This window comes from Rattus rattus, chromosome 15, assembly GCF_011064425.1.
Source record: "Rattus rattus isolate New Zealand chromosome 15, Rrattus_CSIRO_v1, whole genome shotgun sequence".
Taxonomy (NCBI): domain Eukaryota; kingdom Metazoa; phylum Chordata; class Mammalia; order Rodentia; family Muridae; genus Rattus; species Rattus rattus.
In genome coordinates, this window is record NC_046168.1 from 36,821,038 (window position 1) to 36,838,383 (window position 17,346).

Here is a 17,346-nt window from a genome sequence, read left to right on the forward strand (position 1 = left end):
GTTCAGTCCCCAGCTCCGAAAAAAAGAAAAAGAAAAAAACAAAACAAAACAAAACAAAAAAACAGTTAAACTTTCTAGTCAATTACTTACTTGCAATGCCAAATGCATACCCAATCTCCAAAGTTCAGATCTGTTTTATCTGCATTTTCATCTTCAGTTTGCTTTCTTGAGTTAATATTACACCAAAGCTGCAGACAGCTGGAACCAGTTAAAAGACGATTACCTAAAGAAATACACATATATGAATAGCATTTATTATGTAGGTTGTTAACACTGAGTTAAGATATATACTCATAATTTCTTATAATACTATAAAGTACAATATAGTACCTAAAAAGAAACTACAAAAAAATAATTTGGGGTTGGCAAGGTGGCTCACTGGTTAAATGCACTTGATTCCAAGTCTAAAGTCTTGAGTTCTATTCCCAGAATCTTCATGATGGAAATATAGACAAACTCCGCCAAGCTGTCCTCTGATCCCCATATATGAACCACAGCATGTATATACCCATACAAACACACACATAAATAAGAAATGTAATCTTAATAAACATATGTATTAAAAGCAAAAGAATAATTTAAGAGCTTGGATCTGTCAATATCCTACTATAGGAGAAAATGATCCCATGAATCTGTCCCCTTCTCTTGAGGATTATAAACAGACAATGGTGGCTGGCGTAGGGGCCAATGAGAGAAACCACCCCTCCCTGACTATCTACAAGTTTTCATTGCTGAGAGAGAAAAGACACTTCATTTTGTGTTACAGTCACTGGGAGAGAGCCATAGTCTTGGAAATAATCTCTCACTCAGTAGGCTATATGAAACCCTAATAAAAATGCAATGAAGAAGGAAGGAAGGAAGGAAGGGAGGGAGGGAGGGAGGGAGGGAGGGAGGGAGAACAGAGGAAGGAGGAGGAAAGGAATAAAGTAGGGGAGCAGAGTGGCAGGAAGAAGAGAAAGGGGGAGTGTAATGAAAAGAAAAGAAACAAAAAAAGAGAAAAAGGTGTTAATCTAGAAAAAGCACAAACTTTATGGCTGGAAATTTAGAAATCCATGTATCTAACTCATTTACTTAGCCATACAAATTGGATCTAGTTGAACAATCTTTGAACTTCAGTTTTCTTATAAATTCAGAGCTTTTTAGAATGGTAAGGATTAACTGTAACTTGTACAAGACCCTCTGCAAAATAATTTTTACACACCTTAGAAGAACAGAATGTGGTGGTCTTGAATACCTGGACTCCTACCTTCTTTTGAACAGAGGATGAAACAAACAAAAAAACAAAACAAAACAAAAGGAAACAAAAATCCTCTGGATAGGGAAAGGCCAGGCTTTAGGAGTATTTGTAGCTTAAACTTGCACTTCCAAATTTTAACAGCCATATAATTACATACTCTGCTGTAGAAACCACATGAGAGACAGACCACATGAAGAACAAAGATAATACACTGTAAGATTAGCCAAAGCTCCATGTATGCAAAGTCTTTCTTAGACATGATACTTAAAGTAATAATACACAGATAAGAGACACGCATTCCCACAAAACCCTATAGCAATTCTGACCCACAGAACATAAACGGGAAAATTAATGTTGTTTTATGCTATAAAATATTTATTTTTATTTTGTATGTGCATTTCTGTCTGCATGAATGTCTGTGCACATCCTTTAGAGTAAAGTTACAGAGGGCTGTGAGCCACCCCTGGGGCCTGGGAATAGAACTGGGATCATCTGGAAGAAAAGCCAGTTCTCTTAACTGGTAGCCATCTCTCCAGCCTCTCCAGCCCCAAGTCATGCATGTCCTTTTTAATGCAAATACATAGCATAATACAGAATTTTGTCTCAGAATTAATTTCATCTATTCTGCACTAATTGTTAAAAATCTATCAAAAAGTTGGGTCACTGAAATCTTGTTGATGAAATCTTTTTTCCAAAGAGAAATATCTTTTCCCAAAAGTTAATAGGTATTCTGTATATCATTTATCATGTCCTATCATGTGCTAGATCTTGTATTTCGATATAAATTATAAAAGGGAACAATGTTTTATTTTTGTATTCACCACTGTCTCACAGATAAAATACAGAAGAGTAATAAAATTAACTAGTTATATGACATTTGTTCTAGTTATTCTTATTAATTTCCTTACCTGCGGGATCCCAGGTTATATTATGTGCTATTGAGTCCAGAAAAAATTGGCCACTTTTCTGCCACTGACTATAAAATTCCTAAAATCAGGAAAAAAAAGTCACTTAAATAATTATGACTAGCATTTTTTTTAAAATCAAATGAACATGTTCATGTTTGCTGTGCTAATAATAATGCAGTTGTTTTTAGGAACAAAACAATTGAGTCAGGAGAAATGAGTTATATCAGCACCTCCCAACCTGTGGGTCACAACCATCAGAAAACACATATTTCAGTTTGTCTTAGCAAAACTACAGCTACAAAGTAGCAACAAAAATAATTTTATGGATCAGAGTCACTACAACATAAAGAACTGTATTAAATGTTCACAGCATTAGGAAGGTTAAGAACCACTGAATTAGATAACAAAGACTATTTTTTAAGAAGACTATTCAGACTACCTGCTGCTGGGGTTGAAGAGTCTATTCTTAGTATAAATAACCAATAAACATATTTTACATAACTTCACACCAAACACTGCTTATATTACTTGTATTTTATAAAAGTCTAAAGTTTAAGTATGTGTATAAGGATCAACTAATTTAAATATCCCTCTCAATCTTTCATCTCTAAGATACATTACTTCCTTAATGAGACTTTCCCACTCTTTCAACCATCTTTTATTTGAACCTACAAATCAGCAAAAAAAAAAAAAACAACCTGAGGGTAACATTACTACTTTTAAGAGAGAATTCCTGCAAATTATCCCCTGGTCACCACAGGTGGCCTCTTTCCAGTTAAATAAATATAATAAACACTTTAAAAGTACAGTATAGAACTGTCAATTATTTAATGCAGCAGTAAAGGCCTCTAATACTGGATAAACTAGATAACCCATAGATGCTAACAGAAATCAGAGAATTTTGGAAGCTCTTCATGAAACTGAATGCTGATGAGTGCCCAGCATAATGGCACTTGCTTGTAAACCCCGCCCTTGGGAGGCCGAGACAAGACAATTCAGAGTGCAGAGCTAATCTGGACTCACAGTAAATTCTGTGCTTGTCTTGTGCTACATGGCAAGATTTTATTTCAAAAAGAGCAAAAAGTGTAAGAGGGATGGGATAGAGAAAAGGTAATTTATAAGATAGTACTGACTCAAATAAAAGCAATTCCAAAATGATCAGAAGATATATAAGGGTATTTCTACCATTAAAACACAACTTAATTCTCTACATTTCTGATCTTTAATATATCATTCTCATAACAACTCTATTAAGAATGAACAAATGGGGGTTGGGGATTTAGCTCAGTGGTAGAGCGCTTGCCTAGCAAGCGCAAGGCCCTGGGTTCGGTCCTCAGCTCTGGGGGGGAAAAAAAAGACAAAAAGAATGAACAAATCTCAGTTAACTTGAGAGTTGAGCAAAGAGGGTCCTAAAGTGGTCTCTGGTATCTATTAAAATCACACAGGAGCCCAGTGTGCTGACCCACGCCTTTAATCCCAGCACTCCTGAGACAGAGCAGACAGATCTCTGAGTTCAAGCCTAGCCTAGTCTACATAGTAAGTTCCAGGACAGCCAGGGCTCCTATCTTGGGAAAAAAAAAACAACAAAAAAACCAAACAAAACAAAACAAAAAAACAAAACAAAAAACAAAAAACCAAAAATCAGAGCAGATAAGTAAAAGCAACAGAAATAGACACTAATCCTACAATTTCTAATCCTATCCTTCCACTTCCCTATGCTGATGCTTTCATGTGGCTTAGGAATCACTAGTTTAATCTTTACAGTGACTACAGATATGGAAAAGAATGTGACTTGTCTGTTATATTCCAGAGCATTAAAACACATGAAATATAAGTACATATTTCCACTATTTATAAACTATTAGTTAATGAACTTTCTAATTTCATATATATTTTCCTTATAAAGAACAGCAATTATTCATCTAACAGCAACTATATTATATAATATAATAAAAGCAAAAAAGAAAGGCCTAGAAATGTTTAATACTGAAAGCCAATCATTAGCTGTAAGGACAATGCACATATGAAAAGGCGGGAAATTAAGAGTGCTGTATAGATCAAATAGTAAGGTGCCCTCAGGCTAAACAGTGGTGTTTGACAGTATCAATAAAGTAAATTCCAAACTTGAAGTTACTGACACTTTATCTATTATCAAATAAAACTGCTAGAAGGAAAACAAAACTTTTTATGATATTTGGTTGCCAAAATGTAGTCTAATTCAATTCTAATAAAAAATGTAATTATATTTTAATATGAAAATTGAACTTAAAATGTATCTTCAATTATAGTCCATAATTTATACTAGTTAAAAGTGTGGTCATTTTGATTCTTTTATACAAGACCTATTTCAATTCCTAAAAGAAAAATAATAAATTACTGACCAAATTTTTCCTTTTTTTCGGCACACTGACTGGTTCAAAAACAGAGATAACGTTTCCATAAGATGCTGCAATCTTTTAAAAAGAAAAACAAATATAAATAGATTAAAATACTTATAGATCAAAAGAACAAAGAAAATAAGGACTCTGGTTTTAACATATGCAAATATGACTTCGAGGTACTTAGCACGTCAATTCAGAAGCCATCGCATGGTGTCAGAACCCCAGCACTGCTTATCCATATCCAGAGACTTCTCTGTCTGCATTCATAACACACATAACACTACCTTTCCAATAGTCCTATGGTCAAGAAATGAACAGTCATAAAACATTTAGCATGTAATAAATAATGTGCCCTATAATGTCAACTATTTCCTTCATAGAGGAAGCAGGCAAATATAACCTTTGCCAAGTACAAAATCTGACAAGATTTTAAAATGAATTTTAAGGTTTCTATCTTTGGAGTTCATTTCTCCCAACAAATAATTTAACTTCATAAAAATAAAACAAGACCTATTCTTTATAAATACAATGTGTATAATTCTTAACATTTTATGTTTTTTAAATTCCTTTTTCATTTTTTATTTTGTGGAGGGCAGGGATATATAATTTGAACCCAGGTCTCTGTGCAAGTATCCTGCAAATGAGCTACATATTAAATTCCTTCTTAAATTTACTCTTTAAGTCAACAACAATAGTTCGAAAGAACCTATTAAAATACCGGAAATCAACTAGACCCGAAGGCATAAACCTGTCATCCCAGAATTATGGGATGAGGGACAAGAATCATAGATCAGCCTCAGATATATAGTTAAGACCCAATCTTAAAAACAACATATACAGCCAGCTAGATTAAAAATAAAAAGTAGAGATAAATAAAAGAACAATATGTTCTAATGAAGAGAAAGTAAGAGATGAGGATATTATATATACAAAAACTTAAAACAAATATGTTAAATGAATGAGTTTATAGGATACACAAATCAGCTGGACTGTGTTGAGCTAGGAAATACTGGGCTCTAAATATGAGTTGGTTTTGAAAATATAATTAAGTATTCATTAAATTTTAAAATGAAGGTATATTATGAACACAGTTATAAAGATTAAAAGAAACAACACATATTTACAGGTGACTCATGACCAACTTAGCTAGAAGTGTTCTTTGTAACAGAATGATGAACACAAAACTAAAAGATAGGTCTGAGCCATATTAAACAATGATTCATGCCAGTGGAAACAATTTTAATTTTTCCACGAAAATAAGTTAAGAATGTTTTGAAGCTGAAAAACAACAAGAGATATACAGGTAATAATTTGGTGGTTATATAAAGAAAAAATGTTAATGATAAACGTTGCTGATGTCAAGTAGTGTTTTCTTTCTTAAAAACAGAAGTACCTTAGCACTAGACCCTAAAAATCTTCCTGATACTTTATAGACTTATTCACCTAACCTTAAGCAACCCTGTGGTTCCCTATTCCTAGAAGGCCACCAGATGAATGTCAAACTTAGTCCAGAGACAAGATGGGTTCCGCATATTACAGCACAGAACTCCTGAACTCAAGAAAGCCTCCTGCTTAGGCCTCCAGATAGCTGTACTACAGATAGGTGCCATCCTGCCTGGCTTCCTGATACTTTAAGAGATAATGGCTTTGGCCATAGCACTACCTGTCAATAAGAAAACATCTTTTATTAGGTTGACCATAAAACCAAATTACTTCCTCCTAACCTAGGTAATTGTATAATTTAGTGAATCTTCATGAAAAGCTTTCTCTGGAAGCTATCACATTTCCAATATTACTTAGCTCTAAGAATCTGAATTATATTTAAGTAAGTTTTTAATAATAACAAAAGATTACAGGGCTAGGAGAGCAAACACTAAAAACATGGGGAAAACACCTTCACAGTTTTAGAATCCTAAAAAGAAGAACACGTTAAGGGTCTAAACAAGAGGCAGATATATGAGACATATTTGCAACTATATTGAAAAGAGCTTTAAGGTGACAAAAGACAATGGAAGTACAACAAATGATAAAGACTGAAATAAAAACACCTTTTATCAAAAGTATCATAAAGTACTTAACATGGTGATGTGTGCCTTTAATCACAGCACTGAGACAAAGGCAAACAGATCTGTGAGCTCAAGGCCTCCTGGTCTACATAGCAAGCTCCAAGTTAGACAGATCCTGTCTCAAAAACAAATATGCCTAATCAGCTATTCTTTCTTGGTGCTATTTTAAGTTATGTATGTTGCATAGTATGGATACTCCACACAGATATAATTAAACTGATCAACAAGAACTACGCTGTTTTGTATTTGCTGTTATTTTTTCTATTTATTTATTGAATTATGATTATTTATTCAATTTACTATTTTTATATTTCATATAGAATCCTGACAGTTTTTAATTCCATATTTTAGTTTATGTACCTTTTCTATGTTTTCCAGAAGTTACTAGAATAAATATCTACCTACAAATAATGACTACGAAATGACTTGTCTTTTGAAAATAATGCTATTTCTTTCCATTTTTTTTTTTCTTTTCTTTTTTTCGGAGCTGGGGACCGAACCCAGGGCTTGTGCTCGCTAGGCAAGCGCTCTACCGCTGAGCTAAATCCCCAACCCCTATTTCTTTCCATTTTAAGAAAGCTACATCTCAGGAGATTTTTGTTTTATATTAATTTTGCATTCTAATGCCAAAACAATAAGCTTTAGGTATGTTTATAGATAATAAGTATTATGCTTCTATCTCAATTAGTAAGGAAGATTATGTGACATCTTAAAATTATAGTTTACGCCTATAATCTCAATAGTCAAGAGGTAGACAGTAGGACTGCAGTAAGTTCAAGGTCAGCTTGGGCTGCCGTGTGATTTCTAGGTTACAGTGTAACCTTGTCTCAAAAATCAAAACCAGGTCAAGAGATGGCTCAGCAATTAAGAGTAGTTGCTACTTTTGTAAAGCACCTAGGTCTGCTTCCCAGAACCCAGGTTAGGCAGCTCACAACAACCTGGTAAGTCCAGGTCCAGGTGATACAAACCCTCGTCTGGCATCCATGGTTGCTGCCCACCCCACCCCAACCCCCACCCACAGAGTTCGCATAAATACACTCAGGCATACACATAAAATAAAAATAAAAATCTTAAAACAACGACAAATCACCACCTGAATTCCTGACATTCTCCAAAATTCATCTTAGAGAGCCAAAGAAATGTGTAGCTTTGTCCTTGGAAAGGAGGTCTTAATTGAATAGGAGATATATATTTCAGAGATTATTCTGACAAAATTCTACATGTTATCACAAGATTACAAACCTTGCCTTGTTGCATTGAACAGTCTACACATCCCACTTGAATATTTCCATGTTTAGCTCCTGGGATGATCTGTAATCTTTCAAAATTACTTCCCAGTATTACAATGTCACATCCAGATGCATAGGCCTAAAAAGGTAAAATAAAAATGATAGACATTTCAAAAGATATGTACAAAACTGGTATTACATATTGTTTAAAACACATACATTCTAACCGCTTCTGAGACAGCCTTCGTTAGAACTATTTGCTTTCCTTCCTCTATATAACTCAGCTACAAATCAACCCCATTTGAAAGCCATCATATGCATTTCTCTCACCCGTTTGTAACAAAATCATCTGTCTCTTGTCCTACTGTTAACAATCCAATTGCTTAAATCCATCTCTATTTCCAAACCAAAAAATGACTTCTAAAGATGTTTACTGAATCAAGTTATAATCGCTGCTTAAATTTTAGTTTGTTACTACACTTGCAATAAAACCCCCACTCCTTTCTTACCATGAGAGTGCCCTACGTGATTATTCTTTTATAAAATCTATCTCAGACATTTCTGCCTGTTTCCTTCCCTCACCTTTCATTGCTCTTCCTTCTGTTCTTTTTTTTCCCCATTTAAAATCAAACATTTCTAACACTATACAATCCAAAGATGCACTAATCTGAATGCTCTTCTGTCTCTTAGGACCACCTGACCATAATGCACTTAGTTTTTAGAGCAGTTGACTCCATCCCAGGCTCTCTTTTCCTTACTTGTTCTCATGTATTTACCACTCCCTACCTCTCTAGTTGCTTGGGAATGCAATGACAAAGGATATCAGAAATAAAGAACTAGGCTACAGGTTAAAAATAAAATCAGGGCCAGGTGGTGGTGGCACATGCATTTAATCCCAGCACTTGGGAGGCAGAGGCAGAATCTCTGTGAGTTTGAGGCCAGCCTAAGCAACACAGTGAGTTCCAGGTCAATAGGGACTATATAGAAAGACCTTGGCTCAAAAATTAACTAATTAATTACAGGGGGAACAGCTAATCTGATTAGAGACTTCCACTCTAAGGCTTTAGGAATGAGGAGTAGCTAAATATTAAGATATTTTCCACAAAAGCAGGAGTTGAAAAGTTGTTGGAATAAATGTGTTAAGAGTATTTGGATGTAAAAGAGAGATAGTACTTGGGATTCCTATTGTACAGTTTGCAAATAGCATAGATATACCTCAAGTTTAAGAAGGCAGTTCTACATGAAAACTCGCAAGAGACTAGAAACATTTATTAAAATACCTGAAGAGGTCACACTTATCTTAACTTGCCTTCTGCTCTGGCAGCGTTAATTAGTTAAACTGAAGATACACATGACTGCACTCAAGGACATAGGTTAAAAGGCTATTTCATTGAGGTAGTAGAGATAAAGACAAAAGAAGTCTAAAAACTATCTAGGTGGTAGACTCTACAGGACTTGTAAAAAAGTTGGAGGAGATATTGATGGTTCCACCAAGCCTCAAGCTCAGAAAAACAGCTAGGGGTGGCAGTGGCACATGCCTTTAGTTCCAGCATTTGGGGAAAAAGCAGGATCTCTGAGTCTGAGGCCAGCCTGGTCTACAGACTGAATTCCAGGACAGCCAGAAGCCCTATCCTAAGGAAGGGAGGAAGAGAGGGACGGATGGACAGACAGATAGACAGACAGAATGAACTTGCAACTATTCTCAAAGATAATAATATAGGAAAACAAACCAAACAAGGTGGAAAAGGTTGTAAGATGTGCCAATAGGGGAAACTGAGTCTAAATAATGAATTTGAGTATTTGTGAAACCTTTAAGTGAAAAATCCAAAGATCATTTAAATTTATCAGTTTGGAATTCTAAGACAGGTTTCTTACCACTGAAGGTAATATACTCAGGAAGTGAATACAGAATGAATGACCAAGGATGAATTATCAACCTAAAAGAACACTTACAAAGAACACTAAGAATGACAAGAAGGAAGAAGAAAAGAGGAGGAAAGGGAGAAAAAGAAGTGAGTTATAACTAAGCTAAGGAAAACAAGAGAATGGTGAACTGACAAATACAAAGAGAAAGTAATGTAGAGAAGACATTGTTAACTCTGGTGTGATTATGACAACTAAGGAGACATGGTCCACCAGAAAATATTGTTTTTTAAGATGAAAAGTTTTAAGCATGTCTTTGAAATTCTAAGAAAAAGAGGTAGATAATAAAGGACCAAAGTTCCAGACAGAACTTGAGAAGATAAATCAGGAGCACAGAGTAAGAGTTTAACCTGGGACATTTAGGACAGAGTACATCATTCATTGTATAGAGACAAAAATAAAAAAATAAATAAAATAAAAACTCCATGTGGATGTCTATGAGTAACAGAATGTTAGGGTGGAGATAAAACAAATGAACAGATGGGTGGGAGGATTCCTGGGAAGTTTTTCGGTCCCATATAAAATTGATAAATATGATTACATTTTCCAGTTTTATTTATATTATTTAGAAGTGCTCAAGTGCCAAGGACAGAGGAACAAACAGGAACAAGAAAAGATGAAGTGTATTGGATTTGGTTAGACTCAAGAAAACAAGAAGGTTCAAGAAAGTTAAAAAAAAAATGTTGACAACAAGGAGTATTCTTAAATTAACTCATGTCAAATTACCTAAATTATAAGATATAGATATCTAAAAATAACTATGCTAAGGACAAGGTTGAAGATCTGTTTTTCACATTCTTTAGCACAGAAATGGTATGGATTCCACAATCACAACTGCTAGGTAATACAAGAGCAGAGAGAGTAATCAGAGGTAGTGCATGTCCTTGCATGCAAGAAGCCCTGGTTTCACTCTCCAGCATTCCTCTCGATCACGCACATATATACTTACTTTAAGTTCTAGGCCCAAAATAAGTGGATGTCATTTCTCAAAGAAAAGGCCCATTAATTCTGTTGCTGCTATTTTTTCCAATATTTGTGGGAAGTGGAAACAATGCCATGTTTTAATTTGGAGATAGTTTCTTGTTTTGTACTTTTTTTTTTTTTTTTTTTTTTTTCCCCCCGGAGCTGGGGACCGAACCCAGGGCCTTGCGCTTCCTAGGCAAGTGCTCTACCACTGAGTTAAATCCCCAACCCTTGTTTTGTACTTTTAAAGACTTTTGTTTTATTTTGTTTTCTGAAACAGAGTTTCTTTATATAGCCCTGCAACTCACTCTGTAGACCAAGCTGGCCTTGAACTCATTAATCCACCTACCTCTATCTCCCAAATGCTTTGGTTAAAGTGTGCCAGCACCGCCCAACTTGTTTTGTTTTGTTTTGTTTTGTTTTTGAGTATATAAATTTATATAAAGTCTAAATTAAGTATCACATGAAAGTCACTTAAAGTGGTTATGAATATTTAAGATTCAACCTCTAGAACTTACATTGCCTGTTGGGGTGATAAAAATGAAAGTATACTATAAGAAAAGGGCCTTAAAATGGACTGTGAGCCAGGTCTGCCCATATATTCCCTTAGTAATTCCAGCAATAGTAAGGCTGAGGAGGAATCTAAATCCAAGGTCAGCCTTTGCTAACTAGTGAACTAGATGATAGCCTGGGCTACATAAGACCTTGTTTCAAAGATGATGATTAAAAACCAGCATGGTGGTGAGCATTTTTCTTAAGAGGCAGGAGGGTGGATCTCTGTGAGTTCAAGGCCAGCTTGGTCTACACAGTGAGTTCCAGAACAACTAAGGCTACAGAGAGAGACCCTGTCTCAATAAACAAAAATTTAAACACTAGTTTTAGTTTATAGACTTGTGTGAAATAAATTATTCACAAAAACTCACTTAATGGTGCGCTGATAGTAATATGGAGTTAACAAATGTAGCTCGGTGATAAAGTGGATATTCGACATTGCTTCTGGTCCTGGGTTCAATTCCCAGTACTACAAACAAACAATAGCAACAACACTGGGTTGGGTAATCAAATACAGTGTCACAAAATATCAGCATATTACAATCAGTATACCAACTATTTCTGTTAGATCTATAACCAACCCAGGAAAATGGTATACATAGTAATCCCAGCACTTGGGTAGCGGAGGTTAGAGATCAGCCTGTGCTATTATTATAGCAAAGTCCTGTCTCAAAAGGAAAACGAACAAACAAATCTCCAAATACTCTGTTCCTAACCAATGACGGTCCTCAGTAAAAACCTTCCTAATAGGCACAGGTAACATTAAGTTACTACCTCTGCGAGTACACAGGATGCAATGCACAGGAAGAACTAAGTCCTGTGCACTAGGAAGCTTCAATCACAAGAACATTAAAACCTTCAAAGTCTCACAAGTAATCTGGAATATTATAAATTTCAAAAATATATCCATTATATCCACTCTTCTAGTTTGGAAACTGGTTTCTCTAAGATGCTTGGAGTTCATTTTCATGAACCTTTTATTTTAATCAATCCACAACAGGTAAATACCCAAAAAAATTTCTTTCTTGGAATATGTTCGGGTTAAATGACTCAAGTTTGATTATGTTGTAATCAATATTTATTCTCTCTTTTTTAAACATAATATTGACAATTAGGATTATTTTAATGATTTTTATTAAGTGTACTTATTCCTAAAAAAACACAATAACTGATAAAAAATAAAACTTTAAAACAAAGCTTCACTGAAGTTATTTATAATGGCATTATAGATACCACAAACAGCTCTCTCTTCCTTCAGATAGGTACAAAGCAAACTTTCCCCTTCCATAAACCCCCCACCTACAAACATTAATATGACCTTACACAAACACACACACCATTCATAAAACGTTTCTATCTTCCCAATACAGCAATCATACTGCCACTGATAACGCATCTCTAAAATGAAACAAGGAATGAGTTACTATCACAGAAAGTTGGGGAAAGAAAACACTTATTTAGTCTCCCTATCAAAATCCCCTTAGAACCATAGTTGCAGTTATCAATTTATAATCTGGATCCCCTTTGCTATAAGCACAGTGTTTGTCTGTTATTAAAGAAAGCCTGAAGTTATAAAATATTTGCTTTCCCTCCACAGAGTAAGAAAATCCTAAATATTAGCACAACCTTTCTGTCTTTTAAAAATTAACCTCAGGGGTTGGGGATTTAGCTCAGTGGTAGAGCGCTTGCCTAGCAAGCGAAAGGCCCTGGGTTCGGTCCCCAGCTCCGAAAAAAAAGAAAAGAAGAAAAAAATTAACCTCATTGAATCAGTAAGATCGCTCATAAAGTAAAGGTATCTGCTACCAAACCTGATGACCTAAGTTCAAGCCCCAGAACTCTTAAGTTCAATCATCAGTGGACAAAGAGAACAATCTCCCACAAACTGTCCTTAGGCTACCATACATGTGCCACATATACAAACAAATAATATGAAACAAAATTTTAAAAACTTAAACTAAATTCCTTCCTAAAACACATTGTCAGCACTAAGTATGGATGAATCAGAAAAGGAAATGTATTATTTTTTTTGTCAGCATGCTACAGAAAATATTAGGACATCTAGATTCTAATTAATGGTGTCTCTTTTTAAATCACTGTGCTTGTAAACAGCATTTTCTCCCTCCAAAAAAACAAAAGCTATTAATAGATCAAGATTAGAACACTCACACAGTATCACAAGAAGAATGAGGGAAGCATGACTGTAACCAAGGAAAAGAATTCTGGCTCAATGTACCCAGTGTTTCCTTTAATTCCTCACTTTATGTTGATATTAAAATGTTTAACAAATGGATGATAAAAATTCAAAAATGTTTAGTAGAAATATTATATTGAGACTCAAATCTAAACTAATAAAGCAATTATTAACTGCACTGCAATAAGCTTCTGAACCCACTCATGAAATCAGGCACTATTTATAAAGTACTTCCTAATACAAAGTAACATGCATAATATACAATTAATTATAACCTTAATTGAATCATAAGAGTTGACATTTCATATAACAAACACCAAACAGAATTCCACTAAAAAATTATTAAAAAAATTTTAGAAGTTAGAGGAGAACTTGCTTAAAAACAAAACAAAACAAAACAAAAAAACTAATGACCTGTGGCCCAGCTAGTCAACAAATAGACGGTGGGTGGGTGGGTGAGTGAGGCTGTGTGTCAGGAGTCCTGGGCAGTATGGCAAGGCCTTGCCTCAAAAAAAAGTGAAAACAGTATTCAGTAATAGAAAGCTTCCATAGCATGTAAGCATGTGTAAGGCAAGGCCCACTGGCTTGACCCTTAGAACAAAAACAAAAGTAAAATTTAAAAAAGAAAGGAAAACAAAAGCAAGCAAACAAACAACAAAGCAACCTAGTGATAAAGAACCATGCTTGAAACCAAACCAGGTTGTGACTCAACTACTAAGCAGTATCACCACTGCCTCAGTAACCATCTAGGCACTCACAATGAAGCCACCAACGATACTCAAGCAAGGCCACACTGCTTAATAATGAACTAAACACACTCCGAAAGCAGAAGACACATGGTCATTGACCACTAGAAGCTTTCTAAAGGCAAATCCAAACTAGTGTGATGGAACTTGAGGTAATAAGAAAAAAAAAAGAATGTTTTGATATACTAACCTATATTAGTAATTGTTAAAACATGAAAATTGTCATTCAAATTCAATTTGAAGTCTGTCAAAACTTTAAGTGGGAACCAAAGTCCTGTTCTTTGAAATCCTCCAACACAAGTGTTGTACTATTTGCATCTGTGTAAAAGGAAGAACTGCAAACACAGGCTCATCTTCAGAGAAACCATGAAGCACCACAAAGGATGAAAGAATCCTTCAAGGCTGCAAAATCTCAAGTCCATACTTCAAGTATAGTTGCAACTGAAAGATTTTTATTTTTTATTCTTCATACATTATGTATCATTAATTTTGCTCTTCAAATAAAAATAAAATAAAAAGCTATGGGAGGGTGGAGCTTGGTGAAATGCTTGACTAAAATGCCAGAGATCTATGATTTGATCCTCAACGCCTTCATTGACACTCACACAAGGGAGATTAAAAACAGATTTCAAAGGAGAAACAATAGACTGTTCATAAACATGAAGGAGAAAATGGGTAATTTCAAGACAAAGAAATATAAGATGCACCCATTTATTCGGGGAAGTAGGGGCAAGAAACTTGCTGAAATGGAACTCCAGCTGGCTGCTAGAAGAAAAAACCTAACTATAATCTTTAAACTGCTGCAAAAATTAAAGGGATCTGGGATCTTTATACCAAACTAATATAGTTAGATGTGTCTAGGTATCTAATCTGTGGATAAATGTAACTTCTTTGATTATATGCTTATCTGGAAGCAATCTGCAATGGGCTTACAGGAAGGTCATCATTACTTGCTTTAGGAAAAACTGACTAAAAACAGAAATGGGCGAAAAGTTACATGCTAGTATATGGTTACTATTTAACCTTTAAAGGCTTCTGAAAACTAGCATGAAAGCAATTTGCCAAGGTTTTATAGATTAATGCATGTGGATGTATAAATGGGCCGTCAATTTATAACGCTTTGAAGTACCCACACTGCCCTATGTACATTCAGAATGCCCTTTTAAAAAGTTCATAGCATTTGTCTTGGAGAAAGCTCTCATTAAGCTTAGGGGATGGCAGAAAACATCATTTTCCTATAAGCTCTCACCAGGAAGACATCCAATGGAGACTTGCTGGCTGTATTTCCTTCCTTAAGGAGAGACAGCAATGTCCAGCTGTGGGGTGACAAATGCTAAGACCGATATCTCCTCCCCTCACTTCCCCTGAGAACTTTAGACTAAGCAAACATCAAGAATTAGAATCTTGACAACTGCTAGAGTCATGTGCCACTCCATTGGGAAGTCACAGGCTAGCATAACTCTACAAGTACAGTTTAAGCATTAAATGCCTAAAGCATGCTGGGTATTACTTATTCTAACGAAAGTCTGAGTCTGTCTCTCTTTTACACACACACACACACACACACACACACACACACACACACACCAGAGAAATTAAGATCTCTAAGCCTGGAGCATATTAAGCTGTTTGCGCTTTAGTTGTACAAAATTAAATTTTACGTTTAATAAAGAAATTGTAGCTAAAGTCATCAACACTAATAAATATGTTTAGACTAGAGGTCTGAAGTCCACTATTGACTTGTGACTTGAAATTATTAGAAATTATTAGAAAAGCTAAACTAAGATAAAAAATGTCATTAAACCCTTAAAGCCAGAAATGTGAGACTATCTTTGTTCTAACAGCTGGAAATAGAATAGAAAAGAAAAGCAAGTCACACTGGCTAAATCTTAACCTGCCCTTAGCAAACAGGAGATAACGCTGGAAGATACAACAGTGCAACCATCAGGAATTACCTCGAACACCCTCAAAACTTTTCAAGGATTTCAAGGCTGTTGCCTATGTAACTCACAGGAACTTAGGGATGAATGGAGAATATTTTCTTTGCAAAGTTATTCATAGGTGAACTTTAAGAAAAATAAATAGAACGGTGTTGTTTTCATTATATTGTCATTTAATCTAGCTTAATAATCAGTAACTGTTTTAAGACACCCACTCTTTTAACTACAAAGACTTGACCTTAGAACCTTGACCTGGGGTTGGGGGGAATGAAGCAAATCTAAATTAATTCCACATTACAGGCCCATGCAACGGGAAAATCAACACCCTCTCCCCGACCCCCCAATTCGTGATTCTTCTAACATTTTGGAGGAACTACTTTGGCCCGAAGGAGTCAGACGTTTTTTTAAACCCGAAAACACGCTAACTGGAGCGGAGGCCGTGCGGCCTCTCCCGTCCTCACCGTAAAGCGCTGCTCGCCGACGCTGCCCACCGAGAAGCAGTGGTCGCCGGGGTTCACCGCGCCGGTCAGCACCTGGTGCAGGTTCATGGCGGCGTCCTAGTCCCGCAGCACACGCCGCGGCCAGCTCATGCCCGTGCTCAGCCGTCTCCCTGCGCCTTCCCCTAGGGGCGGCGGCCGCTCCTCCGCGGCGGTGCCAGGCTCCCGAAGCCGCAGACGCTCGGTCGGGGCCCGCGGCGCATCCCGAGCCCGACGGCCGAGGCCTGAGGGGGGCGGGCCGGGTAGCGAGTGCGGCGCCGCGCTGCTCTGCACCTGTCACCACAGTTCAGGTGAAGCTCGGTGTCCGCTCACCTATCCGTTCCGGGCGCGGCCCTCGGGGACCGAGCTGTCCACACGCTATTCCCGATCCCGGTCGTCGGGACGCACAGCCTGAGAGGCGCGGCAGCTCGCGCTCCTCCTCACCAGACCGACCTCAGCCCAGCCGCGGTCCCGCCGCCCTCAGCAGCTGCCACCGCTCGCTACGCGGCTCTGGCCCTTGCGCCAAAATATCGCGAGACTTTCTTCAAGGCTCCAGAATGGCTGGCAGTACATAGGGCAGCAACGCCTTTTCTAATCGAGAGTTAGCCAATCCCGAGACCCGAACGTACCTAGAGCTCCGCCCCTTCCTGAAGAGAAGCCAATCTCTTTGAGGCGTGTGGAGGAGCCCAGGCTCAGTTTGAGTCTAGCATAAACAGAGTGAAGTAAGGTTACCT

The 17,346-nt window shown here is 36.6% G+C and overlaps 1 protein-coding gene across 5 annotated transcripts in view; it reads right to left on the minus strand.

Moving 5' to 3' along the window:
- Window positions 1-17,129, minus strand: part of Dmxl1 (Dmx like 1) — a 153,008-nt gene extending 135,879 nt beyond the window's left edge. For 4 of the 5 annotated variants that reach the window (XM_032885663.1, XM_032885662.1, XM_032885661.1 and 1 more), the window contains exons 1-5: window positions 16,598-17,129; window positions 7,835-7,960; window positions 4,527-4,598; window positions 2,146-2,224; window positions 91-223 (exon numbers count right to left, since the gene is read on the minus strand). In XM_032885663.1, coding sequence (XP_032741554.1) covers window positions 91-223; window positions 2,146-2,224; window positions 4,527-4,598; window positions 7,835-7,960; window positions 16,598-16,684 — 497 coding nt within the window. In that variant the 5' untranslated portion in view covers window positions 16,685-17,129. The remainder of the gene's footprint in view (window positions 1-90; window positions 224-2,145; window positions 2,225-4,526; window positions 4,599-7,834; window positions 7,961-16,597) is intronic. The other variant, XM_032885664.1, reaches the window with a different exon arrangement.
- Window positions 17,130-17,346: the final 217 nt, after the last annotated feature.